The sequence below is a fragment of the Semicossyphus pulcher genome, unplaced genomic scaffold (assembly GCF_022749685.1).
Source record: "Semicossyphus pulcher isolate SPU_LCO1_2020_fin unplaced genomic scaffold, fSemPul1.0.p SCAF_15, whole genome shotgun sequence".
Lineage (NCBI taxonomy): Eukaryota > Metazoa > Chordata > Actinopteri > Labriformes > Labridae > Semicossyphus > Semicossyphus pulcher.
Window position 1 is genome coordinate 2,771,326 of NW_027211659.1, and position 22,381 is coordinate 2,793,706.

The window sequence follows — 22,381 nt, forward strand, 5'->3', positions numbered from 1 at the left end:
CAGCTAAGTTTGTTGTGTCAGGTGATTAAACATTGAAGAGATCTTACCTGTCAAACAGCTGTAATAGCTCCAATAACCTGTTTTAATCAGTTCTAAAATGTGCACCCCCTCCCCCTAATAAAGCCCCTAACATTGAAAATGCCCATTAAGCTCTGCCCGGCCACAGAGAGCGATTCAAAGGTCGTGGGCTGCTTTCATGAAGCTGATGAACAGAGATTTTGTTAAACCATCTGTACAACGACCAAAGCTAAAGTGAAAGTTAATGTCACTCTTATCCCCCCCTCTCTCCTCCCCCTCAAAATCAAACTCAGTCATTCATCAGATCCCACTCCAGCGATAATAGAAGCAGTGGGTGATGGGAAAGGAGGGAGATGGAGCATGGGAGGAAAAGACAGTGATGGAGGGAGCGCAGGAGAGGAGAGGGTGGTGGATCGACTGCGACGGGACAGTGAGGATGAGTGGAGGGTGTGTGAAGGTGGTGGTCACAGATAAAGAGATGGGAGTGGAGAGTGAGGATGATGAATGGCTGAGGGGGTCGAAAAAGCAAGTGAGACTCATTCTTCACTCTCACTGGACGTGTCCTTGAGCAAGGCACTTAACCCCTCAACTGCCCCCGTCAACAATCAGCAGAATGAATGATTGTTCCTGGGCAGCTCCCGGGGGAAACTGTGTGTAAATGCGTGAATATGAAGCAGAATCAGTGCTCGCATAGATCGAAGGGAGAAAGTGAAAACAAGACGAGAAGCTGGGTTAGAATAAGACATTAGCACTAAAGAGGAGTGAAATACAGCAGGAAACAGGGGAGGAGATGAGACACACAACATTTAAGGGATGTAAACACTGAAGAAAGAAGTGAAGCAGAGGCTGAGTGAGCACAACAACAGAGTGAGACAGACGTATAGATAAAGGAGACAGCAAAAATGGAAGTAAATGGATGAAACAAGGTCGAGATAAAATGCTTAAATCACATGAATTAAAAGACAAAAAGTTGCTTTATATATTCTTTACTGCTTTTACTATCCTTAGCCCACAAGCATCACAACAGGGACTGAATGATCCCACAGGTAACTTACACAAGGTGTTGATATCAAATGTTTCTTCTGTAAAATTGGAAGGAAAAAATGTGAATTTCAACAGAGAATTCTGCAGTATAATTATTAATTACTGAAAGGAACTAGGAAGCGTCTGTTCTGAATGTAGGACCAGTTTAGTTCAATCACTGTATTGGTCCAAATATAAGACGACCCTGATTATAAGACGACCCTGATTATAAGACGACTCCCCTTTTCAAGACTAATTTTCTGAAAATTTTCTTTTTGAAGACCAAATTTTATTTTATTTTATTTTGGTGATTCATGTTGGGTCCCTCTCTCTAAATAGAATATAAGTAGAGTACGGTCGAAACCTGCTCTTTTTGTAAAGCGTCCTGAGATGACTTTGGTTGTGTTTTGGCGCTGTACAAATAAAATGTGATTGATAGTTTACAGAGCAGTGTTGAAACAGCTTGATGAGAGCTCTGGTAATGGGAACACTTTGTTCTGTTTTTCAGTAACACTCTCTCCACGGTACGATTTTCTCTGTTAGCTAAGACTGTTAGCATTTAGTCTTTTTGGGCTTGCCGTCTTCAGTTGTTTGTTATCTTGGCCTGCTTTTAAGCCACTTTGTTCCGGACGATCGCCGTGTCTCTCCATCTTTCATGCCCCCTGGCTCTGTAGTTGTGACTGACCAGCTTCAGTCATGACACTGTCTACGTTGTGAACGTATATTGTCAACGCCCTGCGATCATTTGAGTTGCACTTTCCTGGAGTCTCTTTGATGTAACCAGTTTACTGCTTTGTTGACAATATTCACATCACTGAACTTCGTTATCTGAGAGAGCCAGGACTAAATCTTCTGATAATATCAATTTTTTTTTTCTATTGAAGAGAAGTTTTATCACCACTTCACATGGAACAATCGAGTTGAGGGGAGGAGTGAACCACAACGCCAACAGAAGTCTGGTTTTATTCCAAAATGTGAAAAATATTTTTGCAACAGTAAATCCTTGAAAGGTGATGTGGAGTAAGGCCGACGTAAGAAGTGGACGTCCTTTTTCAGCTAAGGCACAAAATGTTAGAGCTTGGAACACTTCCATTAGAAAGCTGCTCTAACTGGTTAAACTATAGTACTTTCAAAGAGAAGACATGCACATGAAGTTGTAATTTCTAAGGAAAGAAAATCCAAGGACAAAAAAATATATAACACAAGTACAGAATGAAAAGAGAGGAAGATGAAATCAATGATCATGAGAGGAAACTGAGTAAAGGACAGACAGGAGGAGAGTGATGACAGAGTAAGGACGAGGATTGGGACAGAAACACACACTGAGAAACAGACAAACACAGAAGAACAAAGAGAGAAGGACTTTAAAGTTTGACATCAGTATTCAGGAGGAGGAGGTTTTGGTCAGCAGTGATGGATCGTGTTTATTTCTCTGTCCGTCCCCGGCTTTATTCTTTAATTCTCTCCTTCTGTTTCTCTTTCTCTCACCTTCTCCTCCTTTTAAGACTCTGTCTTCTGTTTTACTCTAAGAGATGTTTGTGTAATATCTTTCTCCTCATCCCTCTGCTCCTTTGTCTTCGGCTCTTCTCCCTCGTCTTTTGATTTATCAACATTTCTTCTTCTTGACGTATTTTCTTCTCCTTGTCCTTCACCTTTCTTCTCTTTGCCTTTCACATCACCTTAGTTTATCTTTCTCTACTTCCTCTCTCTTTATCTCAGAGGCTTTTAAGTCTTTTTTTCTAAATTCCCAAGTTGTTTCTCTCGCCAAGGTTTTATCCTCCTTTCTAATAACTCACTTTTCTCCCCAACTTTTTCTTTTACTTCCTGCTTTCATATGTTTCCTTGTCTTCTACTTCCTTTCCACTTCCTTATACCCTTCTCTAGTTGTCCCTCTCGCTTTCACCCCTTTAATCCTTTACCTCCTCTAATCTCAAATCAGTATAAGGCCCTCCTCTCTCTTCATCCCCTCGTCTTTTTCCCCTTTTTCCTGAGAGCTCTGTCCTTGTTTGTGCTCTCGTGTCTTTAATCACTTCCTTGTTTTTGGGCGCTAGTTAGCTTCCAATCAAGGAGACCTTGAGGATAACTTTCTCCTCTACTACGTGCAGTGATTAATGAACCTATGCAGTCATCGCCTTTGTAGAAAACTTGACAAGCAAGAAAGAAAAACAGCCCAAACATGAAAAACTTCTATAATCAAACACAAAGTTTTGTCTGTATAGCTTTTCCCTCCTGCAGCTATTTCTGTGCGGTGTTTTTATCTCCTCCTGAGTTTGTTCTGCAGATACCTGCTCCTCATTAGCACACTGCTGTGTTTGCCTTCCTTTTTACTTGGTACTGAAACTTTGCAGGAAGAGTCACAGTACACCTACATTAGGTTGGTGCCAGCCTGACTCTGTACTGTATCCTGTGGTTGTTTCAATACATGTGGTTAAGACGGTCAGAGAGAGTGTCCTATGGACAGGCAGGTGTGCTGGCTGCTGTTGTCAACTGCTGTTATAAGGGATGCATATGAGGGTTAACAACCCGCTAACACCCAGCTTTTTTGCTTAATGGGAAAGGTTATAATCTGCATTCAGACCCGGGTCAAATGACTCTGCAGTAGACCCGGGTAATTATCGCCTCAGCTCCGTTCGGCATTGATGGGAACAAAACACCTGCGTCGACACGTTAATCTCAGGCCCCTTTCCGGCGCGATGCTATGCCCTGTCGGTAACTTCTGCGACTCCTCGTCATCTCAGCTACAAACTCCGCCCGTCTCCGTCTGAGCAGCGCTCAAACATCGTTCCAAATTGGTCGGCGGCGAGTTTCATAAACAGACTGAATGAGTAATAGATACAATAAAGACCTAACCACCGTAACATCTTCACTGTTTACTAACCCTGTCTCTGGCGCTTTTGTGACGTCAGACGGTGACGCAGCAGAAAAGAGACCGACAGGAGTATACTTCACTGACAATGGGAAAAGAGACAATCAGCCGGGTCTTCCCGGGTGAGCTAAATTTAGGTGGGAAATGGGTAATAGTTATATCTGTGTCAGAATACATGTTGTATGGAGCCGTTTGATCATCTGTCCTGCAGATCAGGCTCCGACTTTAATATGAACAATACTGTAACAAGGAAGAAGCTCGAGGAGCAGCTTGAGATCAGGTTGAGGTCAGCAGTGCAGTGCAGTTGGATTTTATGTAAATGCACTTTCACACATGCACTGCACTCTGAGGACATTGTCTGGGTGGGCTGCATGTGATGAACTTTTTACCCCGACTTTACGCAGACCTTTTCCTGCCGGCCTCCTAGCGAAATGTTTGCAAGAAGTCGGGGTGAGCTGATGTGTGATCGCAGCAGGCAGGTAGTCAGGAACATTCAGGAACATTCACTGCAAACAAGTGGGTGTTTATGTAATGCAACCGGCGCAAATCCCGATTTGCCCTGATGAGGCGTAATGCCAAACGATGCTCTGTTTATTTGATTTGCCTTAAATTACAAGAGCAAACAGTTTCTCTGATGACGCTGGAAAAGAGCCGACTGCGGTCCAAACCTTCACTCCAGAGCCCCCTGCTTCACTGTTTTCATTAGGAGTGCTGTTTACCGGAGATTGAAATTTAATAGCAATACAATTATCTCACAAAGTGCTTTAAACTCGCTCATTAAGATAGCCTCTTACATGAAAGGCTCCTGGCCAAAGAGTTTATACTTCATTCTCAATGTGCCCCCAATTCTGGACCCCCTCTTGTTTAAAGTTTTCTTTTCCTGGCTCACATACATTATGCATGTGAGGAGAAAAAAACAACTCTCCGTGTTGCTGCAGACTAAAAACAGGAGAGGGACTGCAACAACAGGGACAATTTGAGCGAGAAACAGCAGATTGCACAGAGAAGGGAGAAGGTCAGGGGAGCCAGCCGAGCCCTATAATGTAGGATAATGAGATGAGAGCGTCTACAAGAAAAGCTGCAGACTCTGCAGGCATAAACGCTACAGCACATCCAGCCTGCGGAGGGAGGGGGGGGGGGGGGAGGGAGGGAGATAAAAAGACGGAGAATGACAAAAATGGAGCAGCGAATGCAGAGAACGGTGGTAGAAAGACAGAAGGACGGAGATAATGATGGGGGTAGAAAAAAGACAGATAGGAAAGGAGGAAGTTATACAGAGAGAAGTGAGAACAGAGCAAAGGACTGTAGAGGTCAAGAAGAGAGGTTAGAGGAAAAGTTAGTGCAGGATGTGATGACAGAAGACAAATAGTGAAGCGAAAAGCGTGTCGATAAACGGCAGGAAAATAGCGAGTCTGTTTACGAGCTTTCTGTCTCTGCCACCAAGAATCATGATTTAAGCCTCTCCCCAAAGACCTCCTGTATTTCTCTTTCCCTCAGACTCCTGTCACTCCTGCTCTCCTCACTTCTCTCTTTTTCTCTTCCATTACCCCACATTTACCTCCTTCCTCTCTCACTGACTTCCTGTCTGTCTGCGCTGCGATGGAGCTTAGCTAGCTGTCTGTCGTCCAGGGATCGGTGACTGCAGGCTGCACTGTTTGAACTCACCAGGGAGCCTTTCAGTCCCTCTTATTTTTTTTTTGTCAGACACTGAACCCGTCTAACAAATTCAGAGCTTCTCACTGCCTTTGACTGACTGCCACTACTGCCGCTGCCCAGCAGGAAGACACACGTAGGGTAAAAGAAAAAGTTGTATTGGCTCTCCTTGTGATCACTATGAATGAGCTGGCTTTGCTATGCTGAAATGCAGTGCAAGAAATGTGAGCTCATGCAGTGTGAGCAGGTTAGGTGCCAGGATTTTCTCTGGAGCGAGCAAACAAAGCCAAAAAGATGCAGGATGAATTTAAAATTTGTCCTTTGTATAACCAAACGGTAACTTTTCACTCCCTGGATTTGGCAGATTTGTCAGTGAATTTAAAATGTGCACAAACCAAACTCTCCCATTCATTAGTTTTGGTATAAAGTAGAAGAAAATAAGAGGGTGAAAAGAACTCTATATCGGCTCCCTGACACTTGCAGCTTGTCAGCAGAGCCTATAATGATAGTGTGCTGGCTTTACTTGATCTGGTCAATGTCCGTCTGATCCAGAAGTTTTGATTTAGCAACACTTCCCTCAAGAAAACTCAACTTGGGCAGGCGGCAAAGTATATTTGGCGTCCCAATTACGCACTTTTTATTCCTTATCTTTTCCAGGAGACCATCTGCGATCCATTAACTAGTGGACACATTCCCCCCCGTGCTCTACTAGAGAGACATCTCCAGTTTAATTCAGGCCTCCTGCTGATTTTGAAAACTTGTTCTTGCACGTTGATGGTGCCAATGTCATTGTGTAACTCGTTTGCCTTTGATTGTTTGGATGAACAACATCCCCCACACACAACGCTCACCTGCTGTTCTCAAAATGGAATTGCAGATGAAAAGGTCCAAAATGCAAGCTGTGTTTTTTTTGGCAACTTCGTGAAAGAACTTTATAACATACTGGGAGAGAATAAGGAGGAGGCTGATACTACAAATAAAGAAGATCAGTGTTCAGAGGAAGGGTTACAGTCCAAAAAGAAAGCAATGGTTGGCGAGGAAAAGCATGGATAACACCTGCTGAAAGAAGAGAAGGAATGGGAAGACAATAGTTCTGCACTGTTGCTTTAAAGGGCCAGTTCGCCAATTTCCAACCTCAGTCCTATCATGCTATTATGGGGAGCTAAACATGCAATTTGGCTCTGTGTCTTTGGAGGATGCTATCCGCTTCTCCAATGGGCCCTGGAAAACCTCCACCAGACTACGTAAAACGCGTCATCGGGCGGAGGCCAGGGAGCTCGCTAAACTACACTTCCTCAATCTAGGACGTCCGCCTCCGATGTCATGTCTCGTTCAAAATCGGTTTGAAATGTAGACTGCAGACCTGAAGATGTTTTAGATGATCCACCGGTATATTCTCGTATTTCGGATTCTGTACCGCTGTGAGCCGTTGCCTGCAGCGATCAATGTCCTTCACTGGAAAACGGTAGTATTTCACTCCAGCGTCTCTCGCTGAGCCATTCCTTTCAGAGGGAGGGGCGCAATGCATGCTGGGTGTTGTAGGAATGTAGAATGGGCGAAACCACGAGCTGTTTGTACGACTTTCTCCACAGCTATGGCGGCAAATTTAAATATTCTATCGATTACAGAGAACACCAGCTTTGACTGACAGCGGCTTTTTCCAGGGGCGGACTGCTCCTTTAAGGTCAATAGTTCATCTGGGCTTTAGTCTGTGATTACTTCAAAAACTGTTGTTGCTCATGTTGCTTTAAAATGTAATTTTGGGCATGAATACACAGTAAATGACACAAGAATAAACTACATGACCAAAAATGTCAAGTCATTCCATCTATGAGCATTCATCTGTGGCCTCTGTAGCTTCCACTCTTCACGGTAGACTCTCCGCAGGAGTTCAGGACCTTGCTGAAAGATTTTACTTTCTCTCAGCCACAACAGCATTAGTGGTGTTTGGAGATAAAGTCTGGCTGGCAGTCAGTGGTCCAGTTCATCCCAGAGAAGTTGGATGGGGTTGAGGTCACGGCTCGGTCAAGCTCGTCCACAAAAAAACAGGGTTAAGCATTTCTTCAGTGTGCACTGGGGCTGTTATATCATTAATATTATTACAAAAATATCAGTGTGAAGCTTTTTCTCCTATTAAGGGAAATCTTTACAGCATTCAAACAGCCCTAGACCAAAAGTAAACAAGTATAAATGTGCATAATGACAGTTATAGAACACATGCTTGTATGGAAACGACTGTAGTGACATAATGCCATTGAGAGATCATTTAGAAAGGTTAATTAACAATCCGAGTACAGTTTGTACGGAGCGTTTGTTGATGAAACAGCAGCACTAACCAGGCAAACCTCTATGTTTCGGCTGTGTTGCCAGTACTAAGCCGCACATATTGAGGCCACCCCAGTTGTTTCTAGCAACAGTCGTCTCTTCCCCTGGGAGTCCTTTTCCCCTTTGCAGATATTGCTGTGATGACACGCTCAGTAACTAGCTGCTGCTGTGCCAGCAGGCAGGCCCACACACACTGAGAGAAATGAGCAAAACCAGGATGGTGTAACAAACAGGAGAGAAATTTTAATTTCATCGCAGCTTTAGGAGTTCCACTCTGCAAACAAATGACTTAACATGCTCTTTCTGAACGAACTGCAGAGAAATCGCCAAAATGTAAGAAACCGATTGATCCGCATTGAAAAAGTACAAACTCACTTACTGTAGGACGGAGAGCTGGAAGGATGAAGAGGGTAAAAGAAAGTCCAAGTGAGATTAAGAGAGAGGGATGCATGGGAGGAAGAGTGAGAGATTTCTTTAACAAAGATGACAAGCAGAAAGATGTGGTGAGATGGAGCGTGCGCTGAGTGCAGGAAAAGAGGAAGGATTAAGTTAATGAAGGAAAGAAGGGAATGATTTGAAATGGGAAATGGAGGTACGAAGTCTGCGTGTGAATTAATGGTGAACACATGCAGGAGCAGTTAACAGTATTTTTTATCAAATAGTAACTGTTTCAGACACGTCACATTTTACTGTGGATGTCCCACATTTTAATTCTACTTGATGGTTTTTTTTTTCAATGCAACAAAATGATCTATTTCCAGCCGTCCTGCGGGGAGAAGACGGTAACACTTAAGAAAGGACAGTACTGCCAAACACAATAGAGAAGGCACACGAATATAATGCTAATGTTTTAATCACTGTCGCCACAGGACGCCAAGCCCACAGATACGGTGACCAGGGTATATTTTAATGGCCCAATTGTAAACTTAAATAAATGAAACAAAGAAATGCCAATTTAACAACTTGTGACACTTCAATCAATCGAATAAAAACATGGTTTTTCTATTATTAATCAAGTTCCTTGTAAATGTGTGTTTTTTCTTAGCTCAGTGGTTCCCAACCTTTTTGACTACACAGACCAGACAGTAGCAATAACATTTCTGACGGACCAGTGGGGACTACGCCTCCACATGTTGCCATATGTCCACATGCTGTGTAGTTCATATATATCTGTGATACACACAGAGTGGTAGAGGAGCATCAGGTGTCATGATCAATCAGAGTTCCATATCGTGTCATGTGATGAGGTCTGCGGTGTCTTTAGAGGCGCGAGGCCCTGTGCGGTTGCACACTTTGCACAGCCCATGCGACTGTTCTGACTCAGCGTGTGTTTGGAATGTCACAGACACCTTTTGGGTTTCGTGGCTCGGTACCAGTCCGCGACCCGGTGGTTGGGAACTGTCTTTGCTAACTGTCTAACTTTTAACAAGGCCATTACGTGTTGTCCGAGGTCAAAGTGCAAAGGTCTAGACCAGGCGAGTAGTGCACAGGAATCAGGCTGTTTGTTGAAGCAGAACTGTTGGCAAAAACTAGCAGAGTGTGGATACGACTCTGTGTCCGCAGCGTGCCGCCCACATGTAGTATTAGGTAGCCTCCAAGATATGTTTTAGGGCCGTGGGCTGTGCTTAGTGTCAAACCCTTCAGTACGAACACATCAACAACAAGCCCTCATTAGTTCAAAAAATGGAAGATTGGAAGCAAAAGGCAGAAAAAATAAAGAATTAAACAGCCAACAGTCTTTGAGCTGCACACCAGTTTCAGGTTTTAAATTGGAACTGTATTAAACTGCATCGTCCCGATCAAATAGCAAATACATTTAAAGCCTTGTCGAGGCTGCACAAACGCATCATTCCCATCGTCGCTCGGTGCAGAGCATCTTTACAGCCGGCCGTGTGATCCGCTGAGGTGGCAACAAATGAAGAGATCATCGAGCTAATTTGATAACGGTTCCTGAGATGTCTCCATTGCAGCTCATCTTTGTGCCCCCCGCCTTTCATGCAGACCCACTGGATGCTAAACAATATGAGCGACTGAATCAGGTGACGGGGAAGTGGCATGACAAAGTATGGAGCTGACACACAGCGAGCACAGAGACACAGAGGGTGACTTAATCCCGTCTCTCCTGCTGGCCCTCGGGGCCCTTCTTACCAAGCAGGCGCATTCAGCTCATTTCACAGTCTGCCCCTTAATCCCTTTAGGAAGGCTCCATTACATGTCAACAGTGGCCCACTGCATACACCAGAGACTGTGTGACTGCCTCTGTACAGGATGTGTGTGTGTGTACGAGCTGATTTTTCAGTGCGGTGTGAAGAATGCTGATCGTATTAAGTCATTTAGTCGAGCACTTAGATTAGTCTTCGTTCTTCTCACACAGTGTATCTGTTATGGAGACTTTCTGATGAAAGCCTTTACATCTGCAGTATAACAGACTCGGTGTCTGTGGGGACTTTCGCAGAAAATATCACAAGCTGCGCCCAGTTAGTGACGCGTTTTCCATCAGCCAGCAGTGGTTGGTCTGCCAGAGAGGGTAGGCGGAGCTAAGCGGCTGCTTTTCCGCTCTCTGCAAGTGTTGTGAGTAAACAGTAATCTACTATGGCTGAACAAACAAAGAAAAGATGGATGACTACAGATACAACTTCAACAAGAAGTGAAAATCCAAAGAAGAAGAAACAAACTCGACGCTCAGATGAAGCAAACAGTCTGAAAAGGAAAGCGACCGTCAGCCAGGAAAATCAAGAGTTACAACCGGAGCCGACCGTGGACGTCACACATGCAGCACTGTGTGGATATCTGGGAAGTGTGCTCCCGCAATACCGTTTATCGCCACAGGTGGCGCCAAAGAGAACGAAACTGAGATCTTCGACATTATAATTTTAACAGTAAAAACATCAACTCCCACGATCCCACTCTACTCCGTCACCTCATCAAACCAAGTATTTTGTTGTTTGTTTGACTGAGATGCCTCTAGCTGCAGATATTACATGCTGTGCCTTTAATTCTTCAGATGGCGTCGAAGCACACACACAAAAGATTATGCTCGGGATGAACAGTAATTTCTCTTCATCTGAAGGGCAGGATGGATTTAACTCGCAGATTACACTTTTCAATTTGCTTCTTGTGTGTTTTTGTGACTTTTTGTTCTTGTACACACTTTGCTGTGTGCGATTCTGTCTAGACTTTCATATCTCTCACAGCCTGCTCTGCTTTGCAGCGCTTTCTGTCTCTCCCAGCTGCTCGCAGCTTACAAATGATATCCTCATGTGTAATAACTGGATCATTGGCTGAGTTTAGGGCGTGTTTGAGTGGTGGATTACAGCTCTCCCTGTCCCTGGGACGTAACATTGATGTACCATTTGGCAGGCGATTTCATCCAAAGCTCCTTACAGGACCATTGCACGCATTTTTAGGCTGGGACGTCTGGTCCCAGTCAAACCTCTCAACCATACAATGTAAACGTCATTCTGCACCATAAGGGCCACAAAACCAGCCTGTGTCCCTCTCTAACCTCCTCACCCGGCCCTGCCATACTCCCAATCTGCTGTCTGGGAATTTAGCCCATCCAAAAAAAAACAAGCCAGCCTCAGGCCACTGCTAATCCTGGAAGAGGGAGCGTTATAGAAAGAGAGGATGGAGAAAGGGCAGGAAAGTTGAGGATAGAAGCGGTGAGTGTGGATTATATTAAATCGATGGATACTGGGTTTTTAAACATATACTGACAATCTTATCAGAGTAATCCCATAACTATTTGATATTTGATCTGTTGCTAAGCATCCCTTCAATTAATTAAAGTTATTAAAAAAGATGCCAATCAGCGCTCTCTGCTGAGCAATCCATGTACACGTTATACTGTTTTCATATTACCTCACACTTACCTGTCTCACCACTGAACATGTGTTCTCATTATACAGCTGTATATGTGATGAGTTAAAGCTGGCCTGTAACTTCATCATAGCATTTAATCTGCTTGTTTATGTGTCAAAAAAATCGATATATGTGAGACTGGAGTTGTCAAAAATATCGATACTTTGGAACTTTTTCGACACCACTTGTTTCAAACGGTACGATCACGTTCGTTTTACGTTCCATAGTACACGAGGTTACAAAGCTATTCCAACAGAAGCTCTGAAAGGGCGAGTGGAGAGGGAGTCACGCTAAGAGGCAGAGCTATCAACAACACAACGATGAATTGGAGACGACTAAACATTGATTATTACTGTTTCTCAGCGGTAATGTTTAAACATAGGCTGTGTATCCAAAGTGGATGTAGCCTCTTGGTTTCAATAGTGAAGCTAATGAGGAAGTACCTTAACCTGTATTTTTACTAATGGCCAGCAGGGGGAGACTATACTGCATGCAAAAAGAAGTCCAATTGAATGAAACCAGAGGAGAAAATGAGCCTGTTTTTCAACATTTTCCTAAACAGTTTATGGTCTCAATCACTAGTTTCAAGTCTCCTTCAATACAGCACGATCTTCTTTTAGTGAATTATGCTCCAACTTAGTCTAAAATAGAAGAAAAAGCAGGGTATGCTTCAGGGATTGTTTACACACGATTGAAAGCTGCTACAACAGCAACATAAGATAAGGTAGAACTTTATTAATCCCGAAGGAAATTATGGTGCCAGATAGCTCCAAGTTGGGAAGGGTTGATGTCTGTGTTACTTGGTGAAAATCCCCAGAGATCGCTATGGAGGCGTTTGGGTGCAGCGTCTGCAATCTCGCCTTCGCCGATGACGATGGCCTGGGAAAACTCTCTGGGCAAGTAATATGGACGGGCAGAGACTCACGGCTAACAGTTCGATGTCCGTAGCAATGCTTATCCTCCCGTTGTCGGAATAGGGCAACTTCTGACTCCAAAAAACAAGATGGCGCTGGTGTGGAATGGAAATATATTTCCCAAGCTTTTCTTTATACTTTATTATATCAAAGTTTAAAACTCTAGTATTGTGACAAAACTTAGTGAGACTAAATATAACACCCGACCTTGTTCTGTTCCTCCTGTGTGTGTTGAATCTTATTGCGTGTGTGTATCCGTGTGTGTGTGTGTGTGTGTGTGTGTGTGTGTGTGTGTGTGTGTGTGTGTGTGTGTGTGTGTTGACTGAGAGAGTACATCCTCCAGTGATCGATTAGGAAGTGTGCTGTGATGCATTTTAAAAGGCTGAAAGCTGTCACACCTGCAGGGAGACAGAAACAAGTCAGGAGACAACAAACTATCTAAGCTTCTCCCCCTGAAGACGTTCAGCTCTCGATATCCTGATCTTGTAATCCTGTGGCAGTAAACATCATGTCAGTGGGATACATGCACGGAGGTTATGCGCTCATTTTAATGTACAGATTTGGAGACGTGTCAAAGAGGAACAGGACACAAACTTCCCGTCATTGATTAGGATTTTATGTCAAAGATCTTTCACTGTAAAGATTGCAAATTGAGGATTTGATCTTTGAACTACTTATTACCAAAGATCTCCCCAGCCCTTTTTAATGTTGGTCCTTATCTGATGTTGTCGATGTTAAAGAATTATTTCTGTTAAAAACCTGTAGCTGCAAAGAGAATGTGGGATTTAAAGCAGCATGAGATTTAATTTAGAAATGTTCCTACCAGTGAAAGTCCTAATGAGACACTTTTATTCTCCCCTTTTTTTATTCATATTATTTATTAACTTTATAGAAGTGAACAGTTTTCTTACAGCTTGGACTTAGGACAGGGGACTGTAATTTATTTATACTTATGTAGAGACTCCAAGCTGAGTTTTGGCCCATTATCAAAATGAAACATGACTTTAGATTCCAAACTCTCTGAACATTTACTAAATTGTTCGTAATCTGATTAAAGAAGATTATAAACTGAAACTTTTCCTTAAAAACATCTTCCCTGAGTAAATGAGTTTAACATGTGCACCTTATTTTTAAATTTCTTTTTGATTAAAGAATAACTTTTGGTCAATTTTGATACTGGTCCTTCTCCAGAAAGAAATATTCATGTATGCTGTACAGAGCTTTACAAATATCTTTCCATGTCTAACATCAACACGTTTATAATAACAACTAAGCATTACAAAGTACTTTACACAGAAAGAATAGAGATATAACATGAAATACGTCAGTGTAAGAGTAAAACAAGCAGACATAAGGAACAAGAGGAAAAAGAAATGACCAAAACCATAAATAAGTTTAAAAACATAAAAATGACACCATTTATCTTTTCTCGTATATATCTAAAGATTATAAAGTATCAACAAAGACAACAAAATGCACAAATCTGAGTGAGTTTGTGGCCAAACATTTGCAAGTTGTTTGTGGTGACGTGCAGACAGGGAGCGAAATTACCTCCTGCCAACTGCCAATTTCAGAATAAATGCAGGTAAGAATGTTTGGTACCAGAAAGCTTTTTCTTAAACATATAAACACTATTATCAGTGAGGAATTCTTCAGTTCAGAATCATCGCTGACCGACGGTTTGCACTTGTTACATTTCAGAAGTGGCAGACAAAAACCGAGTGTCCAATAGAGAAGTTAATTAACCTGCCAAACAGATGGTTGTTCAAAATACTTAATTTCAGGCTCTGCTTGCAGGATCGGCCGTTCTGGGACAACCTGAAAATTAACATCCAAACATACCTACATTCACGCGGTGCATCTGGCAGCAGGTTGTTGCATGTCCTCTGAGTGTTTTCACACTAAATGCTGAACACTGAGTTCAGCTGCACGAGTGAGAGCACCACTTGTCTCAAGTGTGCAAATGCTCTGCAGTAATATAAACAAGATAAGGAAACTGCATCGGCACTAATTAATCCGACTATCTCCTTCTCCGTCTCTCTGCAGGTTTACCTTCTTTCACTACAAACACCTCTTGTGTTTCTTTAGATAGCGCGTTAGCTTTTCCCTGAGATCAGCCTGTTCTTTCCTCGCTCTCTGTAGATGAAAGCAGAGGAGGGAGATGATTATCTGTAGAGTTTTATCTGTGAAGGCGGCTGAGAGGCTCCTCTGATGGCTCGTTTGGATCCTGTCCCTGTTTGATGACATCAGCGGCGAGATTGCCAATAAAACGCAACAGAGTTTGTTAGGAGCCCCAGCAGACACGCAGGCCACGAATCAGTGGAGGGGTTTATGATGACTGAGCATACATGAGCGCGCGCACACACACACACACACACACACACACACACACACACACACACACACACACACACACACACACATACTGAGCCTGACGTATACAGCTAAAGAGCCAGTCATTTGCACTTAGACTTGAGCTGCAGATGGTGATAGAAAAAGGCCTTCTCCTCTGTGAGGTGAAACCAAACACTATACAATACTTCTGTATATCCTTACTGGGGATTTTTGGGACCAGTGTGATGCTAATTTCTTTGGGGGGAAATCAAAGGGACTATTCAAAGGGAATCAGAAAGGCTGCTGTCTTAAATAAAACTAATACATCAAAAAATATTCAGTGTTATTATAGGCCTACATGTTTTCCTGATTCCAATGTGGACCACTGCTCAGCTGCACGTAGTAGTATTGCCCAATCATGTACACGCTGGCTTTGCAAGAAAGTAGTTCCTTGGCCATTCAGAGGCCTTCGGTGCTAAGAGTGTTGTAACCATGGACTCAGAGCACACACTGCTGGACAAACTACATGATGACACAATGTCTAAATCAACTCAAACATTGTTTTCTACTTCAGTTAGATTCATTTCTACATCCATCCATTTTCCTCCGCTTATCCGAGGACAGGTCACGGTGGCAGCAGGCTAAGCACGTTAGCCCAAACGTCCCTCCCCCAGCAACATTTTCCATCTCCTCCGGGCCTGGTGGGACACATAATCCCTCCAGCGGGTTCTGGATCTACCCCAGTGTCTCCTCCCAGTTGGACATGCCCTGAAACCTTCACAGGGAGGCACCCAGGAGGCATCCTAATCAGATGCCGAACCACCTCACCTGGCTCCTTTTCATGCGAGGAAGAAGCGGCTCTACTCCGGGCTCCATCTTTCTACATGAGGTTTTATATTTAAATGCAGATACTGATATATCTGTGATAGGGCCATATGATCTGACAGATAGCTTTGGCCCTTGTTCCTAGCCATGAGGCATGAAGCTAATGCTAGATAGCCAGCGGTCTGCAGGTAGGTGATGTCATAACAGGAAGCACCACCAATGGGAGCAGCTGAATTTAAGTTTTGAACCCTGGTTGGCCCTAAACTGGTTGTTTTGTTGAACTTGGTTGACACATCTCATGGTTACATTCTGTTACTGTAAAGGATCAGGAAATCCGATGCCTATCCAAACAGTCATGGTATTATCTTGTGGCCTAACTGCCCCGCCATATTCACATTCTGTCCTTTTGATCCGTCTTATCAACCTGGATTATAAATCCCATTCATGCGCTTCATATCCTCCTCATCCGCAGGCCTATCCCTGCGTCTGTCTCACTCCACTGTTCTCTTCCTCTGTGTCTGTATTCGTCCCGTGTTTAAATCCACAGTTTGACCTCCGGGTTTCGTCTAAGATCTCCCTACTGGTTACTTAAGTATTCTGCAAACAGCAGCATGTGTTATTGCTCGCTCTTACTCTGGGAGACAGCAGGATTTTTTCCATAGATCTGGCCTCTCTATAAAACTGCTCAGCCTTGACAGATTGTGTTGATGAATCAGCGTCCGTCTGCCCCGTGTCGGCCAGCCTCTCTCTGCGGTGCTGCTCTGCCTGACTGCTGTCTGAGAGTTGTTCTGTCCTTCAGGACTAAAATATACATCGCAAACATCTTAAACAGGCAGAGAATGACAGTACTGAGCTGTTTGCTTTTCAGTTGAATAAAGTTGTATGAACTCTTAAACCTGTATTTGGTTTGTTAGCAGTCTGGTATTTAGAATGTGTTTAGCCTTCTCTTGAACACTGGAACACAAGTTCCTTTTAAAGAAAGCAGCTCACATGTAACATACATCTTTTGACATTTAAGAAGAGAGAAACACCAGATTTAAGTGTTTTTTTAAGCACTAAAGCAGCAGAAGTTTGAGTAAAAATGTTTCCCTTTAGTTTAATTGTTTTAGTATGATTAAGTCTCACATGGTTCCTGAGTGCCGTGTTTTCCTCTCTTGAGTTCTTGTCATCTGTCTAAAACCAGCACGCAGCTCACACAGTTCATGTCCTTCTGCGTTTGCCTGGTTTACTTGCATTAAGGCTTGCAGTTCATGCTGTGAGTAATTGGATTTTTTTTAATCCTCGTTCAAGTGTTGTTTGGACATAAATGCGACACCTTTGCAATGCTACATATTTCCGTGGGTGTGTAACACTGTATAGAGGTGTCCCTCAAAGAAACATTCAGCTCGTATAATGCAACTTGGTTATAAATTCAGTTTTTTCAAGTAAGAAATGAAACAAAGAAATGGTAACAAAAACAGGAAACTTTTATCAAGTGCAGCATTTGACTAAAATCTCTGAAATGCTTATCTGCTGAAGTGGAACGTGTACTTATTGCTCAGACCTTTGCTCTAGAAAAATATAGAAAGCAAACACCTGTAGGAAGAGAAGATGGACCTGCAGGTCTAAGCAGGTTCATAAGTTTTGTGTGCCATGTATTTGCACATGTAGGATGTGACAGTTGGTCTTTGTGGTACTTGTCCCGCCCCTCCTTTTCTGTGATTGGATGGCTGGGTAAAAAGAGCCACTAATAAGTGCAGGGTTTTAGTTTGAAATATTATACATTTAAAGTAATAATCTCAAAGATTTTTACTTGAATAAATGTCTGTTAAGTCTCTATCTATCTCTAAATGAGGTAACACAATGGTGATTGAGCCTATGGCCCACTGATGAAAGCCTTTGCATTTGCAGTATTACAGACTGCGTGTCTGTGGCGATTTTCGCGGTAAAAATCACAAGCGGCGCCCAGTTAGTGACGCGTTTTCCATCAGCCAGCAGTGGTTGGTCTGCCAGAGAAGGTAGGCGGAGCTAAGCGGCTGCTTTTCCGCTCTCTGCAAGTGTTGCGAGTAAACAGTAATCTACTATGGCTGATCAAAGAAAGAAAAGATGGATGACTACAGATACAACTTCAACAAGAAGTGAAAATCCAAAGAAAAAGAAACAAATTGGACGCTCAGATGAAGCAAACAGTCTGAAAAGGAAAGCGACCGTCAGCCAGGAAAATCAAGAGTTACAACCGGAGCCAACCGTGGATGTCACACATGCAACACTGTCTGGATATCTGGGAAGTGTGCTCCCGCAATTACTGTTTATACCGATAGGTGCCACTAAAGATAACGAAACTAAAATCTTCAAGATTAGCACTTTAAGACCAGAAAAAAATAAAAATTGTGCGATGCTCGGAGCACAACAGACACTAAAAATCCCATCACACTGCTGGACTTTTTTAGGGAGGTTAAAGTACACATCTTTCCCATTTCAAAGGATTAAAAAATATATATTTGGTGGAGAATATATTCACTTTCAACTTGCTGTCTGCTTGAATCTTAGCGATGTTTGTCTTCCAAGTGACTTTTTCAGCTTGTAGCATATGTCCGTGTGCACTGTGAGTTCAGCAGCAGAATACATTTACTTTCCTTTTATCTCTTTGATTGGCACACTGAGAAAAGAACAGAAGATTTCTGGTCCTTCATCTGTCAGCCCAGCGCAGAAACTTGTGTAATCTCAAAACGAACACGTGTCCATTTTTCTCCATCGCTCTGTACAAACTAGACGCCAGTCATGATAATAGAAATCCAACTCTGCCTGTGTTCTTTTGTCTCACTCTGCTATATCGCTGCAGTTTGACCTCCAAGCTTTTCTTGTAGACATCTCAGTGAAACATTTCAAATCACTGCAGCACAGTTTGAAGCGAGGTTTTGCATATATTAGTCTGCCAGTCTCCTCCATAAATCTGTTGAGCTCTGACACTTTTGTGGCCGTCATTTAGCAATTGTTTGTCTCCTGACATCTCGCTCTGTTTTATTCTCCTTCATCCTGCATTTGTTTTGGTTGTTGGCACTTTTATGCTTGTACTTTCCAACTCTTTGAGAAGAATATTAAGCAGGGAAAGTTTCAGAATATGCCAAGTGAGCATGATAAAAGAGGATCTTACAGACAATGAATCTTAAAGTTAACCCTCTCTCTTACCTCCCTCTCTGTGTCTCCAGGTATTTAAGCTGAAGGCGGTCCAGCTCGCAGAGAAGCTGCTTCCTGCGTTTAACACCCCCACAGGAATCCCCTGGGCCATGGTCAACCTCAAGAGGTCAGTGACACTGCTGCTGAAAACCCTCGCCTTCATCCAGTAGATAACCTGAGATGAATTTAAATTGAGATGTGCCGCTCAAAATCACTAACAGTTGACCGAGCGGCAGTCTCTGGTGTGTGACTTGATTGACTGATTGTTCCCTGCAGAAATGCTAATGCTGTATCAGTATGAGCCTTTTCTCTTAACTTAGTCTGCCGACAGATTTTTCAACACACTGAAAAATGTCTCATTCAATTTAAATTTAAAGCTGCATAATTGCTTTCTTGCTTTAAACACAATGCTAACATTGTAAACTTGTCGTAAACGGTGATTTTAAAAACCTCAGCGGCTGCACAGCATTATCCGTCTGAAGTTGTGCTTTTGGCCAACTGAAAATTGCAAGTCAAACATTCACTCTCCTTTTAGTTGTTTACCACCATCTGTCTGCTTGTCGGTTGATTCTGATAAAACCCTGTGTGTGCCCTTGAGGTCTAAAAGTCTCTAATTCCTCTAATTCCTCCTAAAACATTTACAAAGCAAATTTCCAAGTCTTATTTAAATATCCTAAAGTAGTCTTTTTGTTTACATCCATGTTGACTATCTTGCACTCTTCGTCTTCCCTGCATTTACTACTACATTGCTGAATTTCTTTGGGCATTAAAGCAAACTGTAGATCAGTCGGATGCTGTGTAACCAATGGCAGGACTGTCCATCATGTCACCCGTAGTACACGTGCAATAGACAAACAAAACAACGGCCCACGGGCCACAAAATCCTTCTGATGTGGTTCCATGGCTTTCCAGCTAACACAGGAAATGCATGTATGAACTGAAACTCATCTCCTGTAGCTTTAAAGAGGGACTATCATGCTGTTTCAAAATTTAAGACATGTATAATTTTAAAATGTTGGTTGTCCAGACTAAACGTGGGTGAAGTTTCAGATCTGTAGGTAAAAGTATGTTGCAGTAATCCCCAGGCTTCTCAGCTCCGTCTGCAGGCTGCTGTAAACGCCAGGTTTCACACTGTTTTTTCTACATGCTCAGCAAGCCTCAGCCGGCTATGGAGAGCTGGCCAATCAGAAGAAAGTGGGCTTGTAGGGGCGGGGTTTCTTAAAGGGACAGAGCTGACTGAGTCGTTTCAGGCAGAGGCTGTATGAAGGCCTGCACAGAGCACCAGTGTGAGAAAAATTAAGAGTTTTTTAAACTGTAAATTATGCTAAGCTACTCCACAGGTATCAGAGTGAAATATGAAGCTTGAAATTAGCATAATACCCCCCCTTTAACTCTGAACAAACACACACCAAGAATACATATCATTTACGCTTCAGCATTCACAGTAGAGTCACAGCAGAGATCTGCAGCGTTTAAAGAGGCTTCTACAGATGCTTAATGTTATCATTTTATAACATGCAGGCTTTTAATGTTTCATTTGAGTCTCTGATAAATTTGTTCAGGTTCAAACTGCAAAAATCTCAGCTCGCCCCGACAAACAATAAACCTCCCACAGAGTGACACTCAGCCCACTCAGTTGTTCTCTCTTTTTATGCTTTATTAGACCTCTTCACGAGCACCGTGCACAAACTGTGCTGGAAGGGCAGGACGACTTACTCCTTCATCATTCTTATTATTGCATAATTTCATGACCTTGTGTCATTCCCAATGTGGCTGCACTTAAACTTAAGGAGTCTCTTTAGTTTAAGTAACTGCGAGTAGCTGAATGTGTGTGTGTGTATGGGCAGGGGTTTAAGTAGTTTTTGGAACTTGTGTGAAGAGGCCGATAAAACGGTCGTAAAGTATTAAACTTTAGAAACCTGCAGTCACACTATTCAGCCTGTAACTGGTGGTGTTTTCTCCTATTTAAGCCTCAGTCTGTTGTGTCACATTAACATAACAGTTCATCCCTTTCTGTTCATCTCACTGGTTTCGTCTTCTTTTTTTTTCATTTAATTGTACAGGGAAAATGTGAGCGTGTGCTTCTTGTATCTCCCTCCATTCCCACTGCTCTCTGTGTATCAACCCGCGGGCAACTTTTTTGCAACCCTGTACTTGTTGAGTGGGTGTGTGTGTATTAGGGTTGGGCGATGTTCTCCATATTTGGATCGTCCCATCGTCACCTTGAAGGATCGCCGATACCCGATACGATTGCTCACGTGTGTGTGTGTGTTCCCGCTCTGTATGCAAGGAGCCAGAGCGTCATTCACCTGAATAAGACTTTAAAAAAAAACATCCTATAATAAAAAAACACTGTGATGCACAGAGAGGAGAGCTGCTGGCAGTAGTTTGATCATGAGCCTGATGCATCAGACACGTACAGTACAGGTAGAGAGAAACAGACGGAGGTGGGGCGGGGCGGGGTGGGGTGAGGTGAGCTGCTGCGTGCAGTCAGAGCAACATTTATATTGAAATATATAACACACATTTCTCTCTCTTTTCTGCTAAATCAGGCAAACAAGGAGCCTCACACACACACATGCTTCCCCCTCACACAGATGTACACACACACACACACGTTTTACCTCATTAATGTAACATGCATTCATGTAATATTTAAGCTGCTTGTGTGACATACGGCCATCTGTAAAGATCATTTTACAAGCTGTGACACTGGTGGACAGGCTGCAATCAATCCGACTCTGACTGCCGGGTTCGGCTAGATTGAAAGCTCATTTTTGGTTTGGTGATGGAGAAGTATATTTTATATCCAATTTGTTTTGCCTGGAATTTAAGAGCCTTACCAAAATAGCCAACAGACTTTTCAGGGTTGAAATCTAACAACCTGACAGCCTGTGTGTCAAGTCAGTACCGAAAACCCTGTTGGCTCAGTCCAACCCTTTCCCTGCCTCTCTCTTCCTCTCCATCACATCAGCCTCTCACCCTCCGTGACTAACTCTTCTCTCGTCTTCTCCCTCCTCTTCCAGTGGTGTTGGTCGTAACTGGGGTTGGGCGTCGGCGGGCAGCAGCATCCTGGCTGAGTTCGGGACTCTGCACATGGAGTTTGTTCACCTCACCTACCTGACAGGAAACCCGGCTTACTACCAGAAGGTCAGTGGGTATCATCTGTGTGTTCTTGCCTTGGATGCCTGTTTCTCAGACTTCTCACATATGCAGGAATATGTTCTACTATGACTTAGCCTTTCGCTGTCTCTGCCTTGTATCGCAGGTGATGCACATCCGAAAGCTGCTAGCCAAAATGGACAGACCCAACGGGCTCTACCCAAACTACCTGAATCCTCGCACGGGCCGCTGGGGCCAACGTGAGTACAACTTTTTGTTTAGGTTGACAAGAGAAGGAACTGCA

At 43.2% G+C, this 22,381-nt stretch overlaps 1 protein-coding gene across 1 annotated transcript in view; it reads left to right on the forward strand.

Annotated features, from left to right (window-relative positions):
• Nucleotides 1-22,381, forward strand: part of man1a2 (mannosidase, alpha, class 1A, member 2) — a 131,645-nt gene that overhangs the window by 79,632 nt on the left and 29,632 nt on the right. Inside the window, exons 7-9 of the mRNA XM_069663147.1 lie at nucleotides 19,008-19,102; nucleotides 22,002-22,125; nucleotides 22,244-22,337. Coding sequence (XP_069519248.1) covers nucleotides 19,008-19,102; nucleotides 22,002-22,125; nucleotides 22,244-22,337 — 313 coding nt within the window. The remainder of the gene's footprint in view (nucleotides 1-19,007; nucleotides 19,103-22,001; nucleotides 22,126-22,243; nucleotides 22,338-22,381) is intronic.